The sequence below is a fragment of the Harmonia axyridis genome, chromosome 1 (assembly GCF_914767665.1).
Source record: "Harmonia axyridis chromosome 1, icHarAxyr1.1, whole genome shotgun sequence".
NCBI lineage: Eukaryota > Metazoa > Arthropoda > Insecta > Coleoptera > Coccinellidae > Harmonia > Harmonia axyridis.
Window position 1 is genome coordinate 69,044,932 of NC_059501.1, and position 15,147 is coordinate 69,060,078.

Sequence of the window (15,147 nt, forward strand, 5' to 3'; positions counted from 1 at the left end):
AAACATTCCCAGAATCAGTTTTGGAATCAAAAGAAAAAAATTCGAAAGGCTCTATTTATGGAACCTCGAGTCAGGTTTTGTTCATCAGTGGTCAAATGGGACCAGCAACCAATCTCGTCACAACTCAAAACAAGAAGAAGCTAGATATGAATATTGCCTTAACATAAGGTATTGGAAATATAAGGTTCACTACTTTTTTCTCTGAAGGTAAGTTTAACGCGAAATATCAAAATGTTGTAGAGCTATTAATATGAAGCACCTAACTTGACGCCTCAGTCGACATCAGGCTTAACCTTCGTTGATTACCACATGAACGATCGTCCTGGAAGTACAACTAACATGGAAGCTAATTCCACGATAGAATTTACCAACATTTCGATGAGTAATAGAGGTACCCTATGTCAAAGTCAGTATTCATATTGGTAATGATTCTAGGCATATTATTACACTCAACACTGATAGACATACTGTAAATATTTGTACCTCTTTGATCTTGTGAACCATTTTTTTACCAGAAGCTAGGTAAATGTTGTTACTGCTAACATAAAATCTATTCAAGTCGAAGTAGTACCTTCATAATTATCTAGTTTGAAGAAAAAATAGGTTTCCTAGAAATCCTTCCAGACATATTAGTTTGTGGCGGCTTCTCATAAAGCTCCACATAGCAACAATAAACACAGCACTCGGTGGCCTAGAGGTTAAGAGTGTAGACTTACTCACCGAGATGCGACAAGGTGCCGGGTTCGAGTCCCGGCGGCTCCCGATAATAATAAATTCCCCAAGCGTCTGTGACACGGCACACACAAATATACCAAAGTCACACTGATGAGTCCGGTGTGTGTGCCAGGGACGAAACGCATAAGTAGGTATACGTGAAATCCTACATTGGTGACCCCGACGTGATGGCGGAAAACTGCGGCGTTGGAGCGCAGAGGCGACTCACAGCCCCGCTCAACGTTACGGCTACTGGGGTGTCCATCGGACACTAGAGCCGATGGCACGCCGAGCCTCGTGCTTCCGTCGTCACAGCATGCAAGCCCGACGTGATGGGAATGGCCATCTTAACGATGTGTCCTGGAAAGCAGAAGGTCGATGCATAGCTCCCATTTATCTGCAATTTCCAACGAAACTCTAGACGCCCATTCCCATGACGTGCAATACGTGCTCCTTGGTCTGCCGCGGTATGCCGGACGTGAATAGGCGGCATTCCCCGTCCGTACGATGCCGCGAGGTGCAGCTCTGATTAGGCGGCAATCACCCGGCTTCACCGATGACCTCGTAACACGCATAAGTTTCGTTCCTCCGTCACTGGGGAGGGAGTCATGTGGCGGCTTCTCATAAAGCTCCACATAGCAACAATATATACACAGCATTCGGTAGCCTAGACGTTAAGAGGTAGACTCACGCACCGAGATACGACAAAGGTCCCGGGTTCGAATCCCGGCGGCTCCCGATAATAATAAATTCCCCAAGCGTCTGTGACACGGCACACACAATTATACCAAAGTCACACTGATGAGTCCGGTGTGTGTGCCAGGGACGAAACGCATAAGTAGGTATACGTGAAATCCTACAAGTTAACTATGTATAGAGGCATGTCAATGATGTAGTTGCTAGTTGTTTCCGGAGGAAATGCAGCAGTTGAAGAACAAGTGTTAGCACGTGTTGAAGCATACTTGGAACTAAGCACGCAAACTATGGCCAATCAGGAAGAGGTTCAACAATCGACAATTCGGACAATTTCGCTAGATATGTCACTGCATACAAATCAGTTCCAATGTGTAACTGTTTCAAGGGAACAAAGACTGACATGCTGCCTAAAGCTATGGTTTGCTCGGATAGTCCGTTCGGGACTAACGCACACATGCCTTCAACCGTTTCGTTTTGACGACAACGCATTCCAATGGGTCCGTTTTTCTAGCAATCATGAAGCTACATAGACAAAGGAAGGAGAAGACTGACGACTGCATAGAGTTGTTTGAAATCTTCATGCTGGCGACCCGATTAGCTGGGTTTGGAACTAATGTATCGCTATTTCACACAAAAACATATTTCATCCTTTTCTACTAAAAATGATGAAATATGTTTTTGGCGTAAATTCCAACCTCTCTTTTGTGTTTCAGGTTTCAGTTCAGTCTTGATTCTTAGTTTCATGCAGGTTCGTATAAGTATGGTAAGTATAAATATGAAGCACCTTTTGTCATAATTGATCAGCATGTCATCTCATCATTTTTAATGTTGCATCCCAAATTGTGCTAATATATATTACAGGGGTTCAACCACGAACAAGCACTTTTTTCGACCTCTTCCAACTAGAATCTTAAAATGGAATAAAGCAATTAAAGACGTTTATTCCAGCTGTAATATTAATATAAACATTAGAATATGTGTAACCTTCAGCTCTGCCAGATTTTCCAAATTATGCACTGCTTTCAGATCCGAATAATTTAATTAATTGTGTGCCGAGTAGTAGTTTAACAGATTCAAGTTTCTGAACTTGAAATAAAAGTCATTATAATTTCTGATATCTGTATCAGAAATTATAATGACTTTTATTTCCAGTTTCTCCAGTTCCAAATCGTAGGTATCAGAAAAATCAATGCTGAATAACTTTTATTAACAAACAATTTGAATAAATCAAAAACCTAATATACAATGGTCAACTCAAAAGTTATATCTATAACATAGTTGTATCGTCAAAAAACTTCATACTTTAATAATAATAATAATAATAATAAAGTTTATTTGCTTTCAACACAACCTAATATAATATTCTAATAATTATTGCAAATAAACACGATGAACAGAGGCTCACTAGAGGTTCGCCTGTTAGTTCTGAAAAAAATACAAAAATTCTCTTCCTTGAACGTCATGACAACATTATACAAAAAAAAAAAAAAAAAATTTCGTTTGGTATGAACAATAATACAAATGGAATCATATAAAATCTAAAAGTCTATTATCATGGTATCATGGTATCTATTATCATGGTATCATGGAATCTAAAAAATGCTCGTGTAGGCAGGTTTTTTTGTTTCCACTCAATTTCAAGACTCCTCAACCCGCAAAGTATTTCTAAGAACTATTGAATAGGTTTCTTTTCGGATATAATGATGGAATTATTATTTTTTTTTTCAATTAACTAATGGATTTCATGAAGTATTGTTGGAAAAATTAACAGAAAATTAATCGTTTTTCCTCTGAAGCTCTTGTTCCATGTTTCTGAAAAGAAGACTTACTGTCCCGAAATAGATTTCTTGACTCCGCCTGTTTAATCTTGGAAACCTTTCTAATTGAAAGGAGTGCGTCTCGTGATTGTAACGTAACATGATAAACTGATTTGTTGGACGGAAAAATTATTTCGATACTTTGATGAAATTCTCCAAGGCACTATTCATGAAAAAATTCATTATACCGTTATCAAAAAAAAGGGACCATTTGAGGCGATTGGATATTAATGGCCAGTTGCACCATTTGCCTAAATATTGATTAAAATTTAAACATCGATTAATTTCTGATTTCTCTTAAGAGAGTGATCAATGTTTAATTTTTAATCAATGTTTAGGCAAATGGTGCAACTGGCCCTAGGTATAACAATAAATTCTAACAAAATATTATTAGTATTCTTAATTTCATCATCCAGTTTATTGAAGATCTACATATACCTACAAATAGTGACGTTTTATCCTATACTTGAAAGCAGAAACTACTGAGACTGAGATTTGTAATGAACTCAGAGATGATGAAAACCGGATTAGGCTGCTAATAAGTTACTTAACGAACGAAGATTTTATCATCTCTAAGTTTAACACAAATCGGTTTACTAATACATCTATTACTAACCATATTCTTATTCTTCACTTTGTTTTTGAATTTGTAATTTTGCTCTGGTGAAATGGCATTTTCTTATTCTAAATCACAAGGGACTGGTCAATATAAAAGGGTTCAATAATTTAGAAGATTAATCGAGAATTGTCGATGAACAAAATCCAATGATCTTTTAATAATTAGAAAAGATATTTAGCACGACACTTGAACTTGCTATTCAACATATACACACAAACTTTCTACACAGTTGGTTTTTTATCTTTTTGGTCTCGTAATCCACACGAAATTTTGCATAAAATTTGAAATGGTTATTCTTAATGGAGACGCGAGATATCAATTCGATAGAATCTCCTCACACGGAAATATTGCGATTTTTTTCTGCAATATTCTTTTTAAATTTTCTAGAGTTCTGAATATATGATAAGCTTGAAATTCAGCAATATTGTGGATTTAGATAGGTAGACATCTAAAATTCTAACTTCCAATTTCGTGGTCATAGAAATATTGGTTAATTTTTTTCGATACCTATTCTTCTTGTATTTTCTATGGTTCTTGTTACGCGATCGATATGAAAATCGCATGAAGCTATAAGGAGTCATTTTACATCTTAATGAAATTTTTCATTCTGATCGAACCAGCAGTTTTGAAGTGAACAAAAACACAAAATTTCGAACTGCCATTGTTGCGAAACTCTTTGTCAGATTTTGTTCATCATTAACGAAATTAACCATGGTATTCGAGATCCGAACATACCTACCCTAACAACCTCAAGATTCTAGGTCGAAAGTTCGTATTCACAATCAACGGTTCCAACCTTATTGATTGAGACCATTCCCGGTAAAAAATTCGAAAATTAAAATCAATTTAACAAAATGAGAGAGATACCTGCCTGTTCTGAGAACGAAAAAAAAAAGAACGAATGAGGTGAGAAAAAGTAAGGAAGCGGTTTCAGATCACGATTTATCTTCTTGGTGTTGCTAATGAGAGGATCCAGAGGGAATTTTAAAAATTCGCAGACATGATTTCCCTGATTGAAGTACGCAATTTAGCGAAAGATATGGAAATGTTGAATGAATTTTCTTATGGAATTCCGTTAGAAGGATAGGAATGAAATAAATTCCGAGAAACTCCTCGACATAAATTCAACCTCTGATAAATTCAATTCATTGACAATTTGTGTTTGATATTATCTGATTTCTCGAAGAAAATACATAATTATATGCCTGATTCCTCAATTCGATTTATTCGGTATTCGAACTCAAATTCGGTAATCGGTATTCGAATGTATTGAAAAACCTGAGATATATTTGTCAGAAAACTTTTTCTGAAACAATTTTCAAGATGGGACGTGCAAATGGATTGAATTTGAAATAAAATTTCAAATTTATAGCGTATAGCAATACCTGATATTGTTTTCATTATTATTGCTATACAGGGTAGATGTAAACAAAATGATAGGTCAGATAGAAACTAGTGTAGGTATGTAGTGCGAATATTATTATGTTTATATAAGTATATACTGGAACCCACAAGAAATTATTTCTTACGGTATGCTTTATCATAAGAGATAATTTTCCGATATGAAACTTTGCACTATAATTTAAATTGCACATCTTCATATGAATGCAATCTTGATGAAATTCATAGTTTTGAATTTATTATCAAAACAATATTCTGAATGGCCCGTTAAGATGGATTATCACCATGTGGCCTTCCGCGTATCAGTCAAACATTAGGTACTCTTTGACTTTCCCTCTAGAGCTCCTATGATTACGATGACCAAACTCTGTAGGTTTTACGAAGTAGTACATTCACTTTATCTTCTTTCTCTTTACGAAGCATTCAAGTAGAACGCACAAAATCACAAGAATTCAAAGTCAAAATCACAAAATTATAGTTTTACTAATGATTCCTTGTAGATTTTTTTCACGAATATTCTAAAAATATATCAAGCTTTGTACATATCATCAATTCTTTAGCGGAAAACGAAAAGTTACTAACATTTTTCCCCATTTCTTCTTCTTCTTCTTCTTAATTTAAGCCTAGGGCTTGTATATTCCACTTTAGTCCTCGGTGGATGTAGATATCCAGGAGTCTTTCCAGCGCTTAGGGGGTCTGCCGACTGGTCTTCTGGTACCTGGGATTCCGTCTCGGGCTATCCTATCAATTCTGCCTGCGTCCATTCTGCTGACGTGGTCGTTCCAATATCGTCGTCGTTTTCTTCCCCATTTAGCTATGTCCTGAGTCTGGCATTCCTCTCGGATGGCTGTGTTCCTCTTCCTATCTCTCAGCGTGTATCCCCATTTGCAAATTAAAAATATTGTCATTTTCAATGTAAATTATTGTTTAAAAAACCCAATGAAATCATTTTGAACTGAACATTCACGTGGTAGTATTACCTCTTAAGTCAACTATGTCAATCATGACCCGAACCTACCCTGATAATTTCAAATTTCCAGGTTGTTTCTTCTGAAATATATTGTGATATTGTGTTAAAAACGAACGAATGAACGAACAGAACCGAATTTGACCACGGAATTATCAGAGTGTTGAACTATATCTTTTAAGAATATTTCCGGCTCAAAATTCTTAAAGTAAAGATATCGTGGTGAGGAATAATCTTCCAAAAATAATCAATACTGTCGTTCAACATGTATTAATAATTTTAATATTTGAAGCGAATTGTAATACACCCATTGAATCAATAGTAGATGCCCTAAATACGTTGCCTGTTTCGTTGAGATGCGAATTGGTCAATGAAAATTTCATACAGAGAATATGGTGCTGCAATCGTCTTTACAATGAAATAAATATTCATCGAATTCTCCGAAAATATACTCGTTTCTTTTTAATCAGAATGAAACACCTCATTGGAAAACTCTTTATAAATCGAAAATTTTTTGCTACACAGTAACTTCCTTAGATATCACCTTTTGAATAACTGAAATTGGGGATGGACAGCCAGGTCACGCTAAGATTCCTGGAATCATATAGCCAGGGGTCTCTACTGACATGGAAGTGACGTAATACCATGAAGCAACTGGCCAGTGGACATAAAGTAACTCTATTATGGGTACCGCGGCTCTGTAGAATCGAAGGAAACGAAAAAGGCGATCAACATGCAAAAAAAGGCATCATGGTTAACATCTGTTGGTCCTGAGTCCTTCTGTGAACTTGGAAAAGACCAATTTAAGGCAGTGGTCTAACAATTGAAGGGAAACAGTATGAAAATCCTGTGGACGAACACTCCGGCAAATAAATTTGTGGTGCTTTCACCAACCTATACCAGACAGGTCTTGAAGCTGCCACAAGCTGAGCTTCGTGTAATGGTGGGACTGCTGACCGAACACTGTCATGAAAATACTTTTCATACCACATGGATAAGTCAGCAGATGAGATCTGCAGGATCTGTGGAAAGAAGGTAGAAACAGCCGAACACATAGTGTGCAAATGTCGGGGACTGACTGACGTAAGATCGTCTCACATGGGAAAGTCAGTTCTGGATACACACAAAGTGATAGCCAAGGCTCCTTACGATGTCGTCGGTTTCGTTTACAGTATTGACGGCCTCCCTGGGTTCTTATGAATAGGAAGGGTTTAAGAAGAAAATATCAATTTGGTGGCATGCCAACACAGCCGCATCGACCCCCATAATGAATATGGGTAGAGGTGGGTACATGTTATCCACAAGAAATCTTGTGAATTCAAGCAATAAATAGTTTAAAAAGAGAAATTTAGAAGCGGTGAGTTCTTACCTTCTACTTAGTCGTTTACTAATATTCCTATTTTATGGAATCTACTTATTTCTAGAGCTCTCAGGAAGGTCTTCAGAACCATAGAACCATTTCGAATATGAAAATATGGTGAAGGATCTTTAAGTTCTCGCTCTGTCATGCCCCAAATGCGCCCTTCAAAACCACATATGTACCCGTATACAGTTATGTGGTTTTCAAATGCGAAATAGGCGAATGAATAAACTGGCGCTTAACAGCTCGTTACTTCACGTTAGTCCTTTCTACATTTCCTGCGCTGTATTTTCAAGCTGACAACTTTTTATAAGCATAAATATTTGGTCTAGAAATTAATAATTAGTTCAATAAAATGAAAACGACTTTCGTATTCATTGATGAGTTTTATTCTATAAATATATTAACAATATAAATCAGACAAACTATTTACATTAATAACCAATAAAATTTTTTGGTATCGTTATCTTTTCTCTTCATATTACATCTTTCACAAATTAATCATTAATCATTCCAAATCACATATACATAATATTAAAAACGAGATATCCTAACTGATTCCGTTGTTTATAAGAACTTATCGAGATTCATCATTCGATTAGTGTTGGATATCGTTAAATGTGAGCAAACAAATATATAGTTTATTGAAATTTTCTCAGTCGTTCGTTAGAGTTCTATCTCCTCAAAAATTTCTGAACACAAACACTCGAATTAAAAACTACCAGTGGCCTTTTTCTCCCAAGGAGAAAATAGAAAATGTTCACAATTTTTCACCGCTCAAGCTGACCATATTGTAGTAAGAGTGGTCAGGAAATCTCTCCAGTTCGATGTAGTCTGTTTCTGTCATCAAGAGCTTTTCCAACAATCCTATGCACTCGCTGAAAGACGGTCTCTGCTTAGGGTCTTTGTCCCAACAATAATACATGATGTTGTACAGTTCTCTTCTGCAGTGGTCTGGTTTGTCTAGACGATATCCATCTTTCACCTGGAAAATCAATATTCAACATATGAGCTCTTCAGGAAGTTTTCAAGGTTAGAATAAACGAGATACAATAATCATTGCTTAATTCTGAGAATATTCTTAATTGGAATTCTTATATGTATGAATCTTATAACTATTATAATCTATTTTCACATTGATTTTCGTCTATTTTAACGCCCACAAGCTGGTGACTAAATTTAGGAAATATTGTTTCTCTTTGATTTTGCAATACGCAATTATTGCGACCATAAAAAGTGAAAAATTTGATAGCTATATTAGTGATGATCGTTTCAAGTTTTCTCCTCGTGAAATAAAAATACACAGGAAGCAATAAGTATCTTATATACTTGAACTCAATTAGGTTTATCCAAAAATAATCCAATAAAATCTTTATAGCAACCACTTTTATTCATTTTATTTTTCGGGAAATATCAGGTAAGTAATTGCGTAATATGATAGGAAGATTAACTTCAATGAACTCGCCCCATCAAGTTTGTTATAACGAGCTACACAAAGCGTGAAGTATAAAGTAAGCTACCGCGATAAAAGATACAAAGTTGTTGGGTTTTTCTAAGAAATTGAACCTTTCGAGCTCGTTCGTGAATTCTTTGATGGCTTTGGGGAAGAATATCGCGATTATCAAGAAGGATCCTAACAACTTCACCTCGATTATCTGCGAATTTATGAGTCCTGCTCATAGCATTCCATTACAGTCCTTTTGAATATAAATATTTTATATATTACCATATACATATAATCAATAGTAATCTTGTCAACAGAATGAAAGACTCAACAAAATATCTCATGATAAAAATAATGCGATATTTTATTGTACAATTCTGACTTGATCATCTCATTTCATCTAATTGTCTTGAATGATGGATCAGGTCTTCAATTTGTGGAAATACAAAGGTTGGTTATAGTTAATATAAATAATATATATTTTTTCGAAATAGAAAGAAAAAATTATTAACTTCAAACAATAAAGCATATATAAGGCTATAATCTCAGTATTAGCAGAGAAAATGTAAATTGTTTTGAAAGATATTCAGAGCAGAAGCGAAAATTACCACGATTCTTCGCAGTAGAAAAATTTTCCATGACTTCACAATATTATCGGTAATATGAAGGACTTTCTTTCAAAATATATATTATTCTTTATTGTATATTATATCAATTAGGTTAGAAAACTTACCAAGTCTCCATTTCAAGTTTTCACACGTAGATTTGTTTTTTATGAAATGGAACTTGACAACGCTGAAGAGTACCATACGGTATTACCTCCTTATAGGTAATAAGTTAAATTTAATATTCAAGGAAAAATATGGAAATACTAGAAAATACTGAAATCGAACAAAAAATTAGGAAAGCATCGACTCAAAGTCAGCATTGGAGCGCTCCTCCATTCATTCCTCAATTGTGCTCCTAAAGACCACAAAACAGTAAATCGATTTATATGGTCTCCAAAAATGCAAAGTTGCATTAATGAATGAACGCTCATAAGGTTCTGAATTATTTTTTCCTAAGATTCTGATACGATCAACACAAAATTATGCATAAAGCATGAAATTTGTATTTACTTCTGAAATCTCAACTTAAACGAATCTTTGTAACGAAATTATTGAGTAATATTTTCGATACTTTCTTGAGTTTTTGATGAGTCTAATGACGCAATCAACATGAAAACACTATGCTCGAAATGTTTATCTATAGATACATGCAAAATATAAACCCAATTGAATTTATTACCATTGAAATATTGGAAGTTTTCGTTCAATATTTCTCTTGAATTTTCAATTTTTCTGAAGTTATGATTCTGATTGAAATTTTGAGTTCTCATTTACACCCTGAATCTCAACTGCATTGCTTTTGTACTCATTGAAATATTGGGTAGTTTTTATCGATATTATTCATTCATTATTGATATGCGATCAAAATGGAGCTTGAAATTGTTTCACGTACGAATGCATCATCATGATTGAATATGTTGTTTTGTAATGAATAGGAAGATTAAATTTCGAATGACCTCATCACAAAAAAAAGTCCTATTCCAATAACGAACTCAATCCGCGGATTTCAAAGTCTAAACCTACTCTGACAGATATTTAGCTCTTTTCGTTCGGTAGTTATCGTATTTACGTAAGGACTCTTCAATTCGAGTAACACTTACAAAATAGCTGCTCTTTTCAAGATAAAGTTCAAGTATAATAATAATATGGTAACTTCATTGAAACCGAAAAAATCATCAAAAAAAAAGGTACTTCGATGAAAATATTTATATATAAGGTGTGTGAATAAGTCTTTCCCGTTTTTTGTAAGAGATGGCGCCACCAATACTGTGCGAGTATTTAATGGTTACATATGTCACAATCAAAGCTTATTCATCTGTCAACAATTCCACACTAACACATTAGTTGAAATTTTTTCGCATCATAAATTTTTGAAATCGTGAAAATGTCGAAATTTGAGCCGAGTCGACGTCATTTGCGGGAAGTTTCACTTTATTGGTTCAATTTGAAGAAATCTGCTGCCGAGGCGCATCGGTTGCTTCAGGAAGCTTATGGAGAAGGTTGTGTCGATGATTCAAGTGTTCGCGGATGGTTTCGACGCTTCAAAAGTGGCGATTTCGACGTGGAAGACAAGGAGCGTTCCGGGCGGCCGCAAATCTTTGAAGATCAAGAATTGGCGACTTTGCTTGATGAAGATTCGTGTCAAACGCAAGAAGAACTTGCTGAAGCATTGGGAGTTGACCGAATAACCATTTCCAAGCGTTTGAAAGCCATGGGAATGATCCAAAAGCAAGGAAATTGGGTGCCGTACGAACTGAAGCTGAGAGACGTCGAACGGCGTTTTTTCACTTGCGAACAGCTGCTTCAGCGACATAAAAGAAAGGGTTTTCTGCATCGTATCGTGACTGGCGATGAAAAGTGGATCCGTTACGATAATCAGAAGCGAAGAAAATCATGGGGACTACCCGGCCATGCACCATCATCGACGGCCAAGCCAAATATTCATGGCGCCAAGCTCATGCTCTGTATATGGGGGGACCAGCTAGGTGTGGTTTACTATGAGCTTCTGAAACCGAATGAAAGGATCACAGGCGAGGTCTATCGACGACAATTGATGCGTTTGAGCCGCGCACTGCGAGAAAAACGGCCACAATACTCCGACAGGCACGACAAAGTTATTTTGCAACATGACAATGCTCGCCCACATGTTGCACAGCCGGTGAAAACATAATTAGAAACGCTCAAATGGGAAGTCCTACCCCACCCGCCGTATAGTCCAGACATTGCTCCGTCTGATTACCATCTCTTCAGATCGATGACGCATGGCCTGGCTGACCAGCACTTCCATTCCTACGAGGAAGCCAAAAAATGGGTGGATGACTGGATAGAGGCCAAACCGGTCGAATTTTTTCGCAACGGGATTCGTATGTTGCCAGAAAGATGGGGAAAAGTTGTAGCTAGCGATGGCCAATACTTTCAATAATTCATTTGTAACCATTTTTTCACAATAAAGGCTCAAAATTTGAAAAAAAACGGGAAGGACTTATTCACACACCTTATATTATAATCAATCTTACACATCTTGTTCTTTTACAAAAACCCTAATAACAAATTTAAATATACTGAATTCATGAAATGAATATGACGAACTGCAATGAAGTGGCAATCCAAAAGATAGTATATTACTGCAACAGGTTTTCAATAAATGAAAAAGATTCAGAAGCCAAGCAATAATGATTTTTGATTAATTGAGTACCTGTTGTTTATGTATTAAGTGTTGTAAAAAAGATGTAGAAAACGAAAAATATTTTGTACGCCTAATAAAAACAAAAAACTTCAATAACATGTCTGTAATGAATCGAATTGAAATGAAAGAATTTTATTCTGTAATGCCGCTAGGCGATTAACAGGAAAACTACTTGAAGTAATAGTTTTTGTTAGTTTCGAAGTAGGTACTTTTAGGGAACGAAAACGAATAAAACAATATTTTTCTTGGTCGTAGCACATCGAAAAAACTCTGAATTATATGAACATCGTAAACACGTATGCGTTTGCACGAAAAAATTTATCTCTTTTAATTTTATTTGCACGAAACACTTCGTTACACACATCAGGGCGTCATTCTGGGAACTCTCTTCATTCCATTTATTTTTTTCCAATTTCCTCCGTGTTTACAGAGCGACATTATCATAAAAAAGAGCGTTTAAAAGAGGAGCAGAGATAAGTGGGCCATTCAATGAACGTTGTGCCGACTCGAGATGAACCTAAAACAGCAAATAAGAAGAATAGTACCAACATTTCCAGCTATAACTTGATTACTAAACGTTCATTCCGATAGTGGATATGAATTTAGTGGCCTATTGTCCTATCTCTCCGGTATTGTCCATCAGATGAACAGGAGCCTCTGTGAGTGATTATTGTGTAGAGCCGGGTATAATTAAAAATTGAAAAAAAATACGAGGAAAAAACTGGGCTGATTTTAGAAGCTTTTATATTATTGTTAGCATTCATATTTCACTGCAAGAATCAGACTTTTGTTCTTATTTGGAACTCATAAAACTGCGATACTTTGTTCTGAAACCATATTATCATGAGAAGTAATTTTCGCAAGACTAAATGTGCCAAAATTTTTCTTTTAAAATGTTTCACTTCTCTTTTCCCCACATCTAGAAATGAGTAATTCTCAGTAGCATCTGCATCTAAAAAACCTTCCAACCATCCATTCAAATATTTCATTTCAGAAATGTTCAATAATCAGTTCACCATTTATGAAAATTATCATTGAAAAAACATTTCGAATGTATTTCTCATATCAAGAAAAAATTCAAATCTTCTGTAACAACAGATCACACTAGATTGAAATTTAGTTTGCATGTGTAAAATAATCATTGGAATATTCAGGAGGTTTCGAAGAGGCGCATGAGTCGATGCTTTTCTTGAATCTTTTCTCTGTTCATTCATAATTTGTATGGACCTATATGTCTAACTCAATTAACAAGTTCTGTATCATTGTCAATGATGCCATAGCGTGGCTAAATAATTGTCTTATTAATATGGGGTTTTCCAATAGGAATGAATGTTTATAATGACCACATTTTTTATATCACTTTGTGCAGGAGTTTCAATAACTTTTAGAGATTGTTTTATCAGAATCAGTGCTCATTTATTGTGACTACTTAGGGAGATTCAAAATGACATAAAATGATATAAAACAAATTTTCTTTACACGCTACAAAAGTACCAGCAGCATAACTGAGCCGTACTTCTTAGGTTTTAATGAAAGTTTTGCATAGACTTTTTGAACACATGCTGAGATACGACTACGAAAAACATAACTAATAAAGAATCAATTTATTCAGAACCTTTTCTTGTATTCACGTTGAAAAATTGTCGAACACGTGATATTAACTTTGAATAACAATATCCCAATTGCCTATTTTGATAATGCATTGTAACATTCCTTTGATTGACAACTTACTCTTTTTTATTCAATTAACAACATTTTTTTCTGAAATCTACAAACTTGGTAGTATTAGTGAGTGAATTCCAAAATATTTCGTGAATCCTCAAGTTATTGTTCTGAAATTGAATACCGATTTAAATTTCAATCAAAGTAGAATTATTGGAATAAATTTAATCTCAAATCCTTCATCAGATAGAGTAAACAATTGAAACGATTGAAATTTTAATCATTGTTGTTCGAGAAGTTTTAAAAGATCCAACAAAACAAAAGACAAATTTCGCTATTGCCACTGCGTTTCAAAACGTTCAGAATATCGGTGTTGTTTCCGAAATATTATCTTTGGAATCGAGGCAAATCTCACGTACCTAATAGATAATTATTTACATGTTACTCAGTACATATTAATCCTCTTAAACTTCATGATAGCAATTCTCGCTTAGCAGGTAAAAACAAAGTTTAATCCCCGCCCCCCTTGCTCAACCTGAACAAATATCCATCAGTAACTTTCCTGGGAAGATGAACTTCTCACTCTGAAAACCCCTTGTTCTGAAATATTTCCAACGATCAATTCAGGTTTGAGAAGTTCCAGTTGCTGACTTCACATATTCACAAAGAACATCAAACACCCACATGATACAGACAATGTGAAGTGCGTTCACCGGGAAAATCGAGCACTTAAAATTCCATGCAGTATTGAAATGCCAAAAAGAGTTTTTTGACCGAATATGGAGTTGACGTAGATGTACACAGAACTTTTTCGATAAAATGACCATCTCTTCAGTGATATTTCCACTTTCCGATAATCAACAAAGTGGTCTGAATACGTGAAGACGGTGAAGTTTGCATAGTGGGAGCAAATAGAGCATATTTAAGTCTACAGAACGGGGTTCACATCTGAAAAGCATGAAATGTTTTCTCGGTAGGTTTGTATTCCACAGTCTACTCTCAATACACAGTATTTCAAACTTCCAAACTGCACACCGAATAATAAATCATTTTTTTGGTGAACTGTAATAGTTAACCAATACTCCACTCAGTATGTTCAATTTAGAAATAGAGAAAACACTGATCAGAGCCAACTAATTTTAGGGTAAATGTGATCATCAAAGGAGAAGCACT

General features: G+C 35.4%; 1 protein-coding gene across 1 annotated transcript in view; it reads right to left on the reverse strand.

The window, feature by feature from the left end:
* Positions 1 to 7,945: 7,945 nt before the first annotated feature.
* LOC123671031 (tyrosine kinase receptor Cad96Ca) overlaps positions 7,946 to 15,147 on the reverse strand; it is an 81,992-nt gene continuing 74,790 nt past the window's right edge. Inside the window, exon 9 of the mRNA XM_045604670.1 lies at positions 7,946 to 8,559. Within this exon, the coding sequence (XP_045460626.1) occupies positions 8,335 to 8,559 (225 nt within the window). The 3' untranslated portion in view covers positions 7,946 to 8,334. The remainder of the gene's footprint in view (positions 8,560 to 15,147) is intronic.